The sequence below is a fragment of the Diabrotica undecimpunctata genome, chromosome 4 (assembly GCF_040954645.1).
Source record: "Diabrotica undecimpunctata isolate CICGRU chromosome 4, icDiaUnde3, whole genome shotgun sequence".
Lineage (NCBI taxonomy): Eukaryota > Metazoa > Arthropoda > Insecta > Coleoptera > Chrysomelidae > Diabrotica > Diabrotica undecimpunctata.
The window spans coordinates 161,979,922-161,997,193 of NC_092806.1; the positions used below are offsets into that span (position 1 = coordinate 161,979,922).

The 17,272-nt window shown below is 33.8% G+C and overlaps 2 protein-coding genes across 2 annotated transcripts in view; one reads left to right on the forward strand and one right to left on the reverse strand.

The window, feature by feature from the left end:
* Positions 1–11,022, forward strand: part of su(r) (dihydropyrimidine dehydrogenase su(r)) — a 31,805-nt gene extending 20,783 nt beyond the window's left edge. Inside the window, exons 9-17 of the mRNA XM_072530852.1 lie at positions 1,053–1,259; positions 1,381–1,545; positions 2,035–2,187; positions 2,363–2,483; positions 5,518–5,712; positions 5,895–6,136; positions 6,193–6,450; positions 8,022–8,179; positions 10,831–11,022. Of these exons, the coding sequence (XP_072386953.1) occupies positions 1,053–1,259; positions 1,381–1,545; positions 2,035–2,187; positions 2,363–2,483; positions 5,518–5,712; positions 5,895–6,136; positions 6,193–6,450; positions 8,022–8,179; positions 10,831–10,912 (1,581 nt within the window). The 3' untranslated portion in view covers positions 10,913–11,022. The remainder of the gene's footprint in view (positions 1–1,052; positions 1,260–1,380; positions 1,546–2,034; positions 2,188–2,362; positions 2,484–5,517; positions 5,713–5,894; positions 6,137–6,192; positions 6,451–8,021; positions 8,180–10,830) is intronic.
* A 2,799-nt stretch (positions 11,023–13,821) lies between these two features.
* LOC140438551 (uncharacterized) lies at positions 13,822–15,567 on the reverse strand. The gene has a single exon (XM_072528209.1). It carries the CDS (start codon positions 15,504–15,506, stop codon positions 13,839–13,841), a length of 1,668 nt encoding a protein of 555 aa, XP_072384310.1. The 5' UTR covers positions 15,507–15,567; the 3' UTR covers positions 13,822–13,838.
* Positions 15,568–17,272: the final 1,705 nt, after the last annotated feature.

Consider the following 17,272-nt stretch of genomic DNA (forward strand, 5'->3'; position numbering starts at 1 on the left):
AAAAAATACGTTTATTTCGAAAACGGTGTACTTTTTTGATTTGAAACAAGAATACCTTTTTTGTGTAGAATTGAATGTTATTTTATGTTTTTTTCCTAGAATGTTTATACAGGGCGGGAAAAAAAATTATGGCCTAATTAATGAACCAATGTTAAAGTAGGTGGCGCCACCTAGTGTCATCGGTAAAACTAATATCATTTTCATATTAATCATACTAAATAATAGTAAGATACCAAATTTTACTTAAATCGGTTGAATAGTTTTCAATATATCCCTAAAAATAATATAGAAAAATATTAATGAATCACCCTGTAGAACGAAAACTAGCAACATTTTGCCTAAGCAATTTAAGCTCAAACGCTTTATTTTGATGTCAGCTATCACCCATTAGCTAATGTCCAATTAATTATGGACACCCTGTATAACAAAAAAGGCATGTCTTGAAAATCATTCGATTTATTTAGACACAAATTTACTGCTTTAAACTTTACTTTGCTGGTCCAAATCTAGACTCTATCTAAAACATATCTAAACCATATCAAAATAATTTAAAAATGGTTTAGAGTTTATAACCGGTTTGGAAGTGGTCTAGAACCGGCTAGGAAATGATTTAGATAAGGTTTCAAGGTTTAACATGAACTACAAAACAACAACTTGCCTTGCTTCATTTATCCTTATCCAAACCATCTGAAATAATGTTTAAAGATGGTTAAGAAATGGTTTAGTATAGTTTAAAACTTATTTACAATTTTTAATATGTTTGAAATTGGTTTAGAACGGTTCGGAAATGGTCTAGAAAAGGTTTTTATATGTTTTATAGTGTTTACCCCCAATTATACAACACAAATTACCTCTGTATCACAAAGTTTTATTTAAAATATTTTTAATACAATACAAAAAAAGAGTTAAAAAGTATTAGGTTTGTCTGTGCAGCAATTTACTGCCTTTGAAACGATTTTGCTGGTCAATATCCAAACCATATCTAAACCATCTAAAAGAAACCAAATAGAACCGTTTAGATATGGTTTAGAAAAGGTTTTCTGATGTTTTAGGGTTTACCAGCAACTACAAAACCAAAACTACCCATGTTTCACACGGATATAGATGAGGTGGATATTTCTGTAGATATATGCGGTGTAAAATTCGAAAATCCTTTCGGATTGGCTTCAGCTCCTCCAGTAACCAGTGCTCCGATGGTCAGAAGAGCGTTTGAACAAGGTTGGGGCTTTATAGTGACGAAAACATTCTGCTTAGACAAGGTCAGTACTTGTTTTAACGAATAAGGGCTTTAAAATATGGAATACTCCATCTAAAAACTGTTTTTTATTACCTATTGCGACTACTGATCATCATTCTATTGGGATTTTATTGTTTTTTTAGAATGAAGTGACGAATATATCTCCTCGAATCGTCCGTGGCTCTACATCAGGTAATAATTATGGCCCACAACAAGGCTCATTCTTAAATATCGAAGTTATATCTGAAAAATGTTTGGACTATTGGCTACAAGGAATAAGAGAATTGAAGAAGGATCATCCCACCAAGGTAAGTTTATTATCATACATTTTGAATTGTTTAAGTCAGGACATTCATCATAAATAAGGAAATAAAAGTCACTCACTCACTTAATTGCAAATATCACAAATTCTAATTGAATGAATAATTATCGCTTACAATTCGCACTGATATCGCTAACAAAATAATTCGATAATACTAATAATCAAAGGCCGCCTCGACTGGCTTATGTAGGGATAACGAAATGTTCTGGAAAACCTTACGTGTCGTACAGAGCGCCGAGAATATCTCCGCATCGATAGAAACGAAGATATTCGGCGGCGAAGAGAGAATTCTCAATTACGCTAAAGCACAGAGCGGCAATTAGAGGGTATGTAACACAAAAATATGTTTATCAGATTTTTCTTTCACGTATAGCCTGCTAGAAATTGGTTAAAAAGTTTTATTTCGTTAAATATTCATTTACTATTTGTACTATACATATAAACACGCAATAAAAATAAAAATACTCTTTTTTAGATCATTATTGCTAGTGCTATGTGTGAATATATCGAAAATGATTGGAGAGAAATAACAAGAAGAGTAGAAGAAGCAGGAGCTGATATGTTGGAGCTGAACTTGAGTTGTCCTCATGGAGTCAAAGAATCTGGAATGGGATTGGCTTGCGGACAAGTAAGTATTTCTCATAGATAATTAATTGAATAGTAGCAACAATTTTCTTATATTCATATTCTTATAAGATGATTTAGTGACATTAGAAATTACTTTCTAATTACCTTCTATAGTTATATATATAGCAGATTTTGAAAAAAAAAAAACAAAAATTAACGATATATTTTGTGTATAGAATCCAGAAATGGTAAAGAATATTTCCAGTTGGGTTAGAAGTACAGTAAATATACCATTTTTCATCAAATTGACGCCAAATATTACCGATATTACAGTTTTGGCGCAAGCTGCAAAAGATGGTAAGTATGTAACCTTTAGTTTACTTTAATATTATTGTGCGAATGATTTATTTGTGACCTACAGTCTTGGATGAAACGTTCAGCATCCTTTACTAACAATTATTTCCAAGGATCTCTGCCCATTATAATTATTTTGTCTGCTTGTGTATTTTTACTCTCTTTATATCTACTTATCTCGCTCCTTTCTACAGTGTGTCCTGTTCTAGTATCCTTTTTGACATTTTTGATGTATTTTCAATACATATATTTGACAGTATTTTTTGTTTTTCATTATTTCTATATCGTTTGTTAACACAATTGGGGCATTTGTCGATCTCGATAGCTTCTCAGACGATCTCTAGTTTGAGAAAATAAATGAGGGTTACAGTTTTGGAATTTTCCAAATATCTTTTGACTGTTCAAGTACATAACTTAATTATACTGGTACTGTTCCTTTATATACCTTTGCTTTTATATTTTGGTTGCTTAAAAACTACTAGCTATATCATAACCGGTGTTCTGTAGTGATTCTAGAGAGTTCTAGTAAACACTAGGTAATTCCCTTGATTTCGCTTATTGTTCGACAGTATTTAAGACATATTTTTGGACAATATCTGAGTCACCCTGAAATTGTAACTCATTAATTCGGTCGGAGAATAAGTCTGGCTTAATAATAATACTTATGTTTTCTATTAGATCAATATGTCTAGACTCATTTTGACTATGTAGCAATGTGTTTTTCGCATTAGAAGAAGTCTTTTTTCCATTTTATATTCAGTTCAAGCTCTTTGTAGATTTCGAATGAGTCTCTAAGGTAATGAAACAGAGCTGGAACAAGACTTTAATATAGCGGTAGAAAGAATGTAACCTCCATTCGTCGATGGATGATGGGTAGTAAACTAAGAACATGAGGTTAAGAGAGAGAAAAATACAAGAAGATATTGAGAAAGAACATCCAAGAAAACCCGATAACATATAAATAAATATGGAAAAAAAGGGAATAAATGAATAGGGAGAATAGGAATAAGGGTAACCCGGTAAAAATGCTACAAGAATAATCAAAATTAATTGTAAAGAATGAACTATAACCCAGTCAAACATATAAATAGTACAAACGGTATGGTGCTTATGGAAAGATATAACAAAAATTTGAAAAAAAGTTATTATTATTAACTTGGTCTTTAATTGATGTAAAGTCTTTATTTTATTATTACAATCTTCTATTTTAATTTATTTACACTGACACTAAAATGCAACTACTTAATTTATAATCTATTTTTATGGATTACTTGCCAATACGAGCTTATCATTTAGACTAACTTCTTACAATCAAACTTTCTTATCTTCTTATTTATCTGGAGTTCTCTCGAATGGATCGTCTACTTGTTTGACGAGTCACAGTGCTGTTACATCTAACCGCGTGGAACAATCGAGAGCAGACAGGTTTTACAGCGTCGGTGAACCTGCTTTTAGAAGATCTGAGTCATTGAACGCCCACCTGAGGTTTGATTATAGACGTAATAAGCCGAACTTACAACAGAAGCGAGTATAATGTCAACAAAGTAAATAGAAATACCTTATATGACTCAGAAAATAGTATTATCTTTTCTGAGACATGATAGGTTGAGATTGCTGTCCGATTGGGCACCTATTTGGTAGACATTTGGACATTCATAACTATCTTACTCATCTAATTACAAAATATTGGGAAGTATGATCGAATAAGCATTTAATTACAGTAAATTCGGAAGTATGATCGAATAAGAGATTTAGCCATCTTCCAAATATTTGAATTGTATTGTTACGCCAGCCCGCTCGCTACGCTACTGATCCTCATTCTAACGGTAATGTGTTGATATTACAAAGCAAGTGTCTACGTCACTAGGGGCCCTAGAAACTTGTTAAAAGAGTCGACGGTCAGCTTCCTTGATTTTATATACACTCAGTTACTCTGCTGGGCATTAATCGAATTAAGTGATCTAAATTGTTCTTATGGCATGCAACAGGTCTTCTGAGTTTGCTGAAGGATGAGGCAATTGATTTAGGTTTCGACCTACCATATCCCACACATGTTCGATGGGTGACAAGTCAGCTGATCTTGATGCCCACTCTAAAGTCTATATACCAGATTCTTGTATGAACTCCATGATTTCACTAGCAATGTGAGGTCCTGCATTATCCTGTTGAAATATCGCATTTGGGATGTAAAAGTTATGAAGAAGAAGAAATGTTTGTAGGTAAGGATGTAAAACCTGTTGCAGTACTTCACCAGTATATCGTGGAGCTGTTAGAGTGCCGTTAATAAGAACTAGAGCTGGTCTGCTTCTCAAACTTTTAGCACCCCATACCATAATGCTTAATTGTCTTGCTGTATGACGCTCAACAGCCAAGTTTATATTTCGTCTCTCACCTCGAAAATGTCTTACCCAAACACCCATCAGAGCCACCCAAACAAAACATAGATTCATCACTGAAGCAGACAAAATTCCATTGACCATTCCAGCTCTGCATCATTCTTAAGACTTTCTTTCCGGTAGCTCAACTAAATCGGCTCTTACTTAATGTACACTGTCTTGTCTATTTCTGAGAGCAAGCAGTCTAAAATGGAGCAAATCACGGCCTTGCAATGCGTCCTTTTTCGAAATCGCTTGAATAACGAAATTGTCAACGACCGCGAACAGTTGGCATTATAAATTTATAGGGTAAATCAAAACCAAGCCAAAATGAAAAATTACAAATAAACTAAAGAACTGACTTTTTTGTTTTTGTGAAAAAAAAGAAGAAAAAAACTTCAGTTAAAGAAAAGATAGCGAGGTAAAGACTTTACCACATATACATTTTTAGATAAGACTTACAAAGAAATACTTTTGATCCAAAGAAACAACCGCATATAAAGTGTTGTATTTTTTTGGCCATTAGTATATTCGTTCCATGAAGTATATAAAATTATATAAATTATTTGTGTTTTTAGTGTTAGTGTAGAAGACTGTAAATTAATTCAAATCTGTGTAAAAATAAAATAAAATAACATAACAATATGCTTCTTTTAATTTAGGAGGAGCTTGGGGTGTCTCAGCTATCAATACTATATCTGGTTTAATGCACATTAATCCAGATGGTACTGCATGGCCAGCAGTTGGTGTAGATAAAAGAACTACGTATGGTGGCGTCAGTGGTAATGCGACTAGACCTGTAGGACTTAGAGCCGTGTCCGCAATAGCAGATAAAATACCAGATTTGGCGATATTGGGTAAATATAAATTTATTATTATTGACGATACACCCTCTGCTATTAAATTAAAAAGTAAATCCATAGCACATCTTTATAATTTTGTTTGAGTAATGGCTTTCCGGAAAAATATTGTTTGTAAAGCCCCTGCTATGACTGTTCACCTAGTAATCTGATGATGCTTACTTATTATGTTTCTGTAGGTGTTGGAGGTGCAGAGTCTGCAGAAACAACATTGCAATACTTGCAATGTGGAGCGTCTGCAGTGCAGATCTGTAGTGCAGTTCAAAACCAGGACTTTACTCTTATCGACGACTACTGCACCGGCCTTAAAGCTCTGTTGTACTTAGATGGAAAGCTAAACGGGTGGCAAGGACAGAGTCCACCTACGTACAAACACCAGAAAGGAAAAAACGTTGTGCCAGTTTATGATGGAAATGGAAAGGTAAACTTTATGCTGCAGTTTTATTGTTTTTTTTTACCGTAACTATTTTTGCTTAGAAATTACCACACTTTGGCAACTATCAAAAGGAGAGGACAGAGATACTTAGCAAACTCTACAAGGAATCCAAATATAAGGATGAACAACTACTAAATCATGAAGACGAAGCCAAAACAGATCTTGCTAATGGTTTACAGAATGGAACCAATGGATTTACCGTAAAGGGCGTCAAGGATATAATTGGACGAGCTTTACCGAAAATTGGGGATTACAAGTTGTTAAACAATAAAGAGCAAGTTGTTGCATTAATTGACGACGTAAGTACTTCATTATACTTTTTAAAAACATTTTAAATCTCGTTTTCATGGTATTTAAGAGAATTTAAGTCGATTCTTACGTGGTTAGCTGCTATATATATATTAATATATCTGTATGGTTCATAAGAGAAATGATTCTGCTAGAATTAGGGTCTTTAAGTTTTCTCTTCACCCTTCATATTGTTTTTGACGTGACAACGTCTTAAATTAGGTTGTGGCTCGGAGTCATTTAAGAAAAAGTGTAACGCCCGCTCACGTCTGTTCCAGTGAGTCACCGAACGAGAGAGAGAGGCCCGCCGGCCGGCGAATGCCTTGCGTCTCTCTCCCACTCAAACATGATCGGTCCGCTGCGCGCGGCACTAGAGAATTAGGCGCGTTGAATCGCTAAAGTTGAAAATCGTTGAAAGTATCGTCAGCTGTGTCTGTAGTGAAAATGTGGAGTGCTTACAGTGTCCTATTTTAGGGGGAACCACCAGTATCAGATATAATTTTAGGAAATTACCTAGGGACCTATATTCTTTTATAATATTGCTATGGATTTATCCATTTAATATTGAGCAATGATTGTAAACATTCTTTATAGTTTAAACTTCAATGAAAATTATTAACTGTGTCTAAAGACATATATGATATGAGGTATTTTACCCAAGAGTATTAAGTATAATGAATATACATAAAAACATAATTTTGTTTTCTTAGGATTTAACATTTTGTCAGCACATTATCTCAAATTCACACTTAAATCAATATGTTTTTACTATTAGGTCTGTTGAATGTTTGTTCTTTACACAAAATTTAGTCTATACTTCATATTTATTAAAGGCGGTAAAATATACATTACAATTCAGTTGTTTATAAACCACTTTCAAAGTATAAAGAACCTTTTAAGCTTTGTTTATATTATTTTGTGTATATTAATTGAGTTAATTGGAGTAGCCCACTTTGATACAAAAATACAGTCAATTTATGGATATTTCAAGGTGACAATCTAAAAAAAGCTGATTTCCTCCCATGCATTTTATTAGAAACACTTGAAATTTAAAAAAAATTTAAAAATCGTAAGATGTAAGACCTTAATCGTGAGATCGTGAGATTTGTCTTCAATTCGAGAGTAGATTCGTCATTTACAACAACTACAACAATAAAGGTAAATAATTGTACACTAATATTTCATTATCGTAAACTATGATTGATTGATTAATTGTTAGATTGACACAAAAGTTGAGAAACTGAGTTTATAGCGGCAATTCCTTGTTCCTATTGTGCAATTTAATAATATTCATATCAATAAATATTCTACCGAGAAAAAGACTTTGTCACGTAAAATCTTCGCCCGTAAAACCGACTTTACAGGCAACCGATTTTTTTTTTATATTTATATGATCTGTTGACACACTTTTGAAGGCAAAATCGTTACTCAAAATTTTTGTATGTGTCCAAGTTTTTTAAACAGATATTTCTAGTATTAAACACATATTTAGTCACAATCATATTAGTTCAGCTACTATTATGTAATGTTTTTTGTTAACCTTAGTTTTTTTGTTCGTTTTTGTTAGTTTTTTTTGTTTTAGGATATGTGTATCAATTGCGGAAAATGTTACATGGCTTGCAACGACTCTGGCTATCAAGCTATACATTTCGACCCAGAAACTCACATTCCCCGTGTCAATGACGACTGCACCGGTTGCACAATGTGTCTTTCCGTTTGCCCTATTATAGACTGTATTACGTAAGTATTACTTAATATTTTTATTTTGACCATCTCAAATCAAGAGAAACTAGCGCTTAAAATAGTTGAATAAACGATTGCAGCGTATAACAGAGAAATACCTAAAAGAACAAATAAAACAGTTCATTTTTCACAAGGAAAAAGGACTTCGTATAAGAGCTAACTACATTATAGAAAATGACAAAAATGGACATAAATCACGTTAATCTTGACTTTAACTTTAGGTAGCATGTTGTGCTGCATAAAAGTTAGTTCACAAACCAACTGTGAACTGAATGGAACTTGAAGCCAATAAAGCTTGAAATACACTCGCGATCATAAAATCCGGGTCACCTTGAAAATCACCGATATTTCATTTTTAACGAGCTTTATCGTAAATAATAATAACACAAATACAAACTAATGCATGTTTCTGAGAATTGTTGCGGTTTCCTTTGTAACAAAGAATTCTAATAGTGTCGATTTCGCGGTAAAGTGCAACTTCCCAAAATGAACGCTACCTGTAACTCCGCTTGTTTTAAATGTCTCGTTTGTGCTTCGACTTTCTGTTCAAATGCAACGGACAAACGTTTATTATTGCCACCATTAGTGTTTATTAGTGCCATTATTAGTGTTTATCTTTTGACAAAAATGCCTTTGACTGTTGTTGAAACGGCACAAATTGTTGCACTTGTAGAAGACGGTCACACTCAACGGCAAGTCGCAAGAACTGTCGGCGTAAGCTATTCTACGGTTCAACGAGTGGTTCAACGTTTTCAGTAGGCAAGTTTGCTAACCAGGCGACCTGGTTCTGGACGAAGAAGAACGACCACGGCACTAGATGACCGTTTCCTTGTGTTTCTGGCTTTACGAAACCGGACCTCAACTGCGGTTATGCATCAAAATCGTCTAGAGGAAGTACGAAATTGCAATTTTAGTGTTGCAACAGTCAGAAGAAGCCTTCGTTCTTCTTGACTATCTTCTCGGGTAATGGCTAGAGGACCGCCACTTCGCTGGGTGCCTCGAGTTGCACGACTAGCTTTTACTCGAAAATACGCGCATTGGGAATTAACGATTGTAGCAGTGTTATTCTCACATGAATCCCGTTTCTGCCTAACTGGATCCGATGGACGTGTAAGAGTTTGGAGGAGAACCGGTGAACGATTTTCACAAGCTTGCATTGCTCCAAGAATGCCATTTGGTGGAGGCTCGGTCATGACTTGGGGAGGTATATCTTCCGACTTCCACACAGAATTACCCTTCATCGAAAATGGGTCCCTAACTGCACGAAGGTACATTACGGAGATTCCGGAAGAACATGTTATGACCAACATGGCAGGGCTTGGAGAAAACGCCGTTTTTATTCAGGTCAACGTGCCACCGCACGTTGCCAGGATCAGTATGTAATACTTGGACGAAGTTGGAATTACGAGGGTACCCTGGCCATCTAGGTCTCTGGACCTGAATCCCATCGAACATCTCTGGGACGATTTGAAAAAACGTATTCAAACCCATACACCTCCTCCTAACAACGCGCAGGAGCTTATGGATCTGTTAGTGAGAGAGTGGAATAACATACCACAACATGTAATCCGGAGAAAAATTGAGAGTATGCCCGTCGTCTGCAAGAGGTTATTAGAGCAAGGGGAGGCAATACACGATATTAGTCATTGAAATTTCACTGATTTTTTACCACGTTCTGTATTTTCCATTTTTTTTTTCGTATGTCTGTTTTATCAACAATTTGATTTGTTTTGTGTTTTTTTCAATAAAAACGATAAAAAACCATTTTTTTTCTTTCAAAACAAACATTGATGACAAATAAAAAATACATTAGGCAAAAAAGGTTATTACTGCACCAGAGGCAAAAATATTTAAGAAACTTAAAATTTTCAAGATGACCCGGATTTTATGATCGCGAGTGTAGTTTCTCTTGCGGCATGGTTCAAAAAATAAACCTGCCGACTAAACACTATTTGCTTTACTTTAGGCATACTAAATATCCCAGAAATAAACTTAACAGGTACAAATATTAGCCTCTCCGGCCCAAATTAGTGTACTTATAAGATATTATAGAAAATAGTGGAGTTAGCTAATTGCTCACAGTTGAATTGCCTTCTGTAAGACCCACATTAAAAGTGACAATCACAGATGATTTCTTCTCCAACGAGTCCACTTTAAAGTTACGTTTTCTCTGACAGAAATCCACGGCGTCGAATTTGAATACACCGAGCTTTCGACGTCCTCTGTGGAGTCTTCATCAGAGTTTCCGGGTGAAGTGATCTGGGGGCTAAGGAGGCTGGGAAGAGACTGAGATCCCGGAAGCTCTGATGAGGACTTCAGAGAGTAAGTCTAAAGCTCAGTGTACTCAAGTTCGACGCGGTTAAATCCTTTAACCTTGGTAAAGTGTTCTTTGAAAGTATTGATAAGTGAGGAAAATTGTTTCTAAAAACAAGTAAAAGAAATTTTTGATTTGGTTTTAAACGTAAAAAACAACAACACCGTTATAAATAAAACAAGATAGTATCTTCAATTAAAAAATAATATTTGAGAAGGTTTTTCGATCTTAATGCCAAAACGTCAAATAAAGATTTTATTATTGTGATTTATTCCTAGCGGTACATTTTTTTGTAATTAATTATTTATAGTTTTTTTAATTGTGGTTTTTTTAGGATGGTACCAAAAACCATACCGCATGTGATCAAAAGGGGTAAAATTGGTAGTCCAGTGAAATTAGTACACGCGTTGAACTAATCTGATCTAGAGTACCCGGTCATAGGATTAATTTTAGCAAATTATAATCACTTTATGATTAAATGTTATTTTATTGTGCTGCTGTTTCGTAATAAATGAAGTACAATGTGTCATTTTTATTTATACCAACCTATAGTTTGTTTCCATCATATTTATAGCAAATTATTGGAAATACACTATGTCACTGTCTTATTTAGTGGACCCTAGAACGTACACAGATAAGAACCCTTGTAAGAATACGTAAAGTCGGTTCGCTATATTTACGCGGGTTTCGGATTAAAATTTTTATTGTAAGTACCCAGTTTTAATTACCTGCTCTCTGGGGAAATATCAACTGGTCAAATGAAATGAAAAATAATCCATAACTTTTTTTAATTAAATAATAATGGAAAATCTTTTATATAATTGACAGTATAATAAGGAGAATTACTTCATTAATGGAGTCTAATGTGGCTAATATAAACCTAATAATAATAATTTTATATTACACTTCACACAGAAAATATGGTCTATGTATATTTGTTCCATGGAGAGAATTTCTAATGAAAAATAAAAAAATTTAACTTGCCAACAAAAATGAAAATCAGTCATTATCATCAAAAATATCATAATCGTCATCATCATCACTGTCATCACCATTAATTGTTATTATGATTGGACTTATTTCGTTTATTTTATTTTCACGAGTCCACCAATCTTCTATTAGTTTCTCGCACTTGAATATACAGTTGCACCACACTTCTGGAGTTACAATTGAAAGTGCCTTTCGCCAAGTTTCCCGAACTGCTTCGTCGCTATAACCGTTAGGCCCAATATGGTTGTCATAATATTGTTTTGCTATTCCCCATATATATTCGATGGGATTAAACTGGCAATGATACGGTGGCAGACGTAAAACTTGATGACCGTAACTTTCACTAATCTGATCCACAACAAAGCGTAATAATTCTGATTTTAAAATATGTTGTGTAAATGGTATATGTTCCTTTGTCAACCATTCTTTAATTTTATTAACAGTCCAAGAATTCGTTGGACTTTTGTTTAATACTTCAGAATGGTAAGGTGCATCGTCTAAAATAATTACGCTGGGCTCACTTAAACCTGGGAGAAGTTTTTCATGTAACCATTTTACAAACATTTCTGTGTTCATATTATCGTGATAGTCACTTGATTTTGATTTAGATGAAAATATTAAATCAGCACCTTCTATAAAACCCGATTTCCCTCCTGCATGTAAAATTATGTGTCGCTTCCCTTCTCCATCAGTATGTTTGATAGACTTTACGTTATCATCTTGCCATATTCTCTTGGTTGTACCCCTAGAAAATATCCATGTTTCGTCTAAATATATAAAATTTGCCCTTTCTTCTTTTAATTTAGAATATTTTCTTAGAAAGTTAATTCTTTTATTCACAACAGAACATCTTTCACAAAGGGCTTTTCTGTTATCCTCCTTTTGAAATTTGAAACCCAAATTATGTATCACTTGCCATAGACTTGTTCTGCCAATTTCGTCAAATTTTCTATCTTTTAATTCCGAGAGAATTGTATTTAAGGTTACATGTTCCTTGTTGGCTCGCATTCGATAAATGGTATCACGAATTTCAAATTTTTTTCCATCTGGAATATCTTCCGTTTTCAATGATAGGCGAGTTTTTCGGTGATCTTCTTTCGGCCGTTCATTATTGCGATTTTGTAATACTCCTCTTAGTTTGGTTTCACTAATTCCTAGAGCATCACATACGTGTTGTTGAACAGACATTACCGATTTTAAAGGACCGCCATTTTCTTTTTCATCCGTAAAATACTTATGTACACTACAAATTAGACTATCTACATCTAACACACGTCTAGGCATTTTTAAATATTTCCACCAAACATACAATGTCAACACTGGCAAAGAATCAATTCAACTGCAATATTGTAACAAATTTATACCTACCCTAATGTTATTTTAATGTATTTTAAAATATGACCATTAATGCAGTTTTTACCTAATTTTCTGGGAAGTCGTTTACTGCAACTGGTTATCAATGAGTCATTAGCATAATTTTGTTAATCCGAAACCCGCGTAAATATAGCGAACCGACTATAAGACTGATGCATTATTCTGCTGCACATCGTCTACACACGTATTAATAAAGGCATTGGTTTTACAAACACTGTTCACTTTAATAAAAAAAGGTCATTTTCAACATTAAAAATTGTTAATGTGGCCTAAATAACCACCAACTAGAAGACATTGTTTGTTTTCTTCAAATAAACGTACGACAAAACGACTAAAAAAGAATAGTAAACACTGTTGACAGCCACGTCTTTCAAAGAGGTAAGCAAATTGAACCTGAACAGCTCACCAAGGAAAGCATCACTACCGAACGAAATAAAGTCCAGTGAAATAACACGGCTAGTGAAAGAAGTCGTTTGTTTAACAAACATAATAAACGCAATGCTAAGATATAAACTCTCCACTAATCGATGGAAAGAAGCTCATGTCAATATGATCCACAAATAAGCAAAATAACAGAACGATTTTTTCTTAAAATTAAAAGGTTACAAAAAGAAAGAGAAAAACTAGAGTTAATGCCAGAAGTTCATTTTGAACTCAATACTTAACACTAGGGCGATCTGGAGCAAGGAGAAACGAATCTTTGAGATATTTATCAACTTAGTGAAAGAATAGAGCAAAGTGGGTAGAGGTTTATAAAAAACGAGTTTGATTTTTTGAAAGAGGAAAGTACCTACGAGTTTTCTGTAACAGTTAAATAGTTTTTTATTGTTTGTATTTAGAGTTGCATATCTGATTAGGCGGAATCATTGTTGTATCATTATGATCATTATATGATCATCGTGAATAGTACAAATGTGTTTTATTTATCAAAAGAAGAAATAAATAAAAAAAGGATTTCGGTTACCAACTAATACATTTTTATTTAAATATTTTACAAACTAAATGTAAATCATTGACTTCATTGTTTTTCAGATAGATTTGATTAAAGTTCGAACTTCGAACATTGGAAAACGCTTTTTGTTTGATGACATAGATATCAGTATCGCCCAAATTGACAGTCTGTAGGGAAGGCAAATACTCAAACGAGTCATTTTCGATGCTCTCAATACTATTACCTTCCAGATAAACTTCTTGCAATGTTGTAATATTCACAAAAGTGCCATTTTTTATTTCCCTCAACTTATTGTTGCTTAAGTCTACGCTGTTTATATTATCCAAAGCAAAACTGTTTTGCTCTATTACTAAGATGCTGTTATCTCCAAGGTTAATCTTTCTTAGATCTTTTAGAGATGCCAAATCTCTGGAGTAGATACTTCTGATGGAATTTTTCGACAAATCAACGTACCGCACGGTGTTTATGCTATTTAAAAACTTCAAGTTGCTTATTTCGTTGTTGGACAAATTTAAGGTAGCTACGTGTAAGTTTAAAAAAGCGTTTTCTTCGATATCTTTAATACCAGAACTACACAAATCCAGCTGGACGATATAAGCGTCTTTAAAAACACTGTTCTTTAAGATTGTGAAATTATTGTGACACAAATTGAGCCTGCCTAAGTTATAATTTTGAAAATAGTCACTAGAAATGTCACTGATTGAACAATATGATAGATCAAATGTAGCATTGCTACCTTCTTCGAAGAACAACGGCTGAAAATCATACTTGGATCTATCTAAATTACCAATATGGGTATGTTGTAAAGTAAGAAGGTTCCTTACTTTAATTTTCTTTAAATCGAGCTCAGTTAGATCTCCTTGGAAGTAAGATAAATTAAAATATTTGATCTCTATTGGTAACGAATCATTTTTAACATTAGTAGCCCACAACTTCAACTTACTGTTGCCAGAGAAGTAGAATTTATCTATGTAAACTGTTTTATTTTGTTCTGAAATGTTGTACCAGTAATGTCCAGGCATATCTGTGTAACTTAAGTCCAGGCATAATGAGGGTATGTTGGTATATTTGGAGATTTTATTGTAGCTGAGGTCGACACATTTGATATTTTTTATGTATTCTTGAGAGTCTGAAGTCACGATATCATTGTGAGATACGTTGACTAATGTAAGATTTAAATTGTCTTTAAATACAGTAAAATCGACATTGGTTAGTTTACAATAGCTGAGATCGATCACTTCTAATTTTTGTAATTGTTTAAGATCATCAGTAACTGCTGATATTTTATTATTACTTAGATATAGTTCCTTCAAATCCTCTGAAAGTTTTGTAACGACATCTAAGCTGTTAATATTATTTCTACTTAGATCTAAGGCTTGTAGATTCCTATAATTGTCTTTAATGTCTTCTGATATTTCACTTACTTCACATTCATTGATTCTAATGATTTTTGTACTGTCTTTGACATCGTCTGGAAGAGCTGTTAGAAAGTGTTCTACTGACGACAACGGCAATTTTGAAAATACCAGTTCTTCCACTTGTACACCATTTGCATTCTTCGAATTAAAATCAAACATTAACGATTTATCATCACCTCCCTTACACTTAAAAGCTTTTTCAACATATTCACAGTCTTGTAAACTTTTCACAAACAGCGATACAAAAATAACCAAACAGGTTAATTGTTGAGCCATGGTTTTACAATTGATACCTTCGTGTGCCGTTTATAGTTATTATAAATGTATTATACAAACAATTGTATTGTGAACAAAAGAAAAATGATTTGTTTAATTTTTTGTTGGACATTTCTGTGGGGAATCCACAACAAATTAGTTTCGGGTCATAAACTCCGTATTAAATAAAAATTTGTAATCGAATCATCATAATTTTTTCGAGAATAGAGGGTGCAACCAATAACAGATTTATTCGTATTATTGTCTACAAGAATGCCAACTTTGTATGGACGTTTAGGCTCATTGCTGCTTCTTCTTATTTATTCCATGAATTCGACAGAAGCATTGTCTAGTTCAACTGGTTTACCTTTTTTTTTCAGCAACATTTTCCTTTGTTATTTTGATCATTACTATTGCTTTGGTTGAATCAATTTTTTTTAAACTCTTCGTTTAATAAACTACCAATACCAATAGTATTTTTCTCTCACTTTCACTTAATCTGCACGTGCCATTATTGGTGGTTAGCGATTACAATAACAAACTCGTCTCTCTATTTAGATATTCTGAATAATTTTTCCAAGAATAATATTGTCCTTAGTTTGATTGTTAAAATCAGTTCTGTCAATGTTGATTCTTCGCAGGACTTCTTCGTTGCATACTTTTGCAACCTAATGAGTTTCCAAAACTTACAACATGAAACGAAACCACCTAAATTAGGAACTTAAATATATAGAAACCTCAACAGAGAGAAAGAATTCAGAGCATTCTATAAGTAGGTTAACATCAACAGAAAATAATTCAAGGCAACCACAAATCAATGCAGAAGTCAGAATGGTGAGCTATTAGCAACAAGTAAAGATGTATTGAATAGATGGATGGAATACTTTAACCAGGCATTTAATATAGAGGAAGAAGAAGAAAACCTGGAAGACGGAAGAGATGTGGTAAGGGGAACCGACGAGAGGGAAGAGAAACCACCAACGATTCTTGAAGTTAAAGATGCAGTTAAAAAAACTAGGCAGAAACAAATCACCCGGAATAGATAATCTCCCAGCTGAACTATATAAAGAAGTTGGCCATAATACCATAATGGCATAACATCATCTTATAAAAGAAATATGGACACGGATATTCCTCCCCAATGATTGGAATATTGGAATACTTTGCACCATACACAAAAAAAGGAGATATCTTTGAATGCTCTGACCACAGAGGAATTACACGTATAGCACCATATACGGAACAGATAGTAGGAAATTACCAGGTTGGTTTCAGAGGTGGTAAATTGACAATTCATCAGATTGTAACCCTGAAACAAATTTTGGAAAAAACACTGGAATATGGCATTGATACTCATCACATATTTATAGACTACAAAGCAGCCTACGACTCTGAATACAAGAGAAATGTTCAAAGCAATGAAAAAGCTAGAAATACCAAATCAGTTGGTAAATTTTACAAAACTAACTCTTGAAAAAGTTGAATGTATAATACGAATTGAGGGGGAACTGTCTGAACCTTTTAAAACAAATAACGGGCTGCGCCAGGGAGACCCTCTCTCCTGTATACTGTTCAATCTGGCTCTGGAAAAAGTAATACATATGTCACCAATCACAACCACTGGTTCAATATAAAATAAATCAGTGCAAATCCTGGCTTATACTGAGGATATCAATATTGTTGGGAGAACGGAAAACGCTGTACGAGAGGCGTATCTAGCATTAAACGTCCTATTATAAATAGTTTAGGAATCTTCTTGTGTAGTGTTGTCCAGGACATCTTTGTAA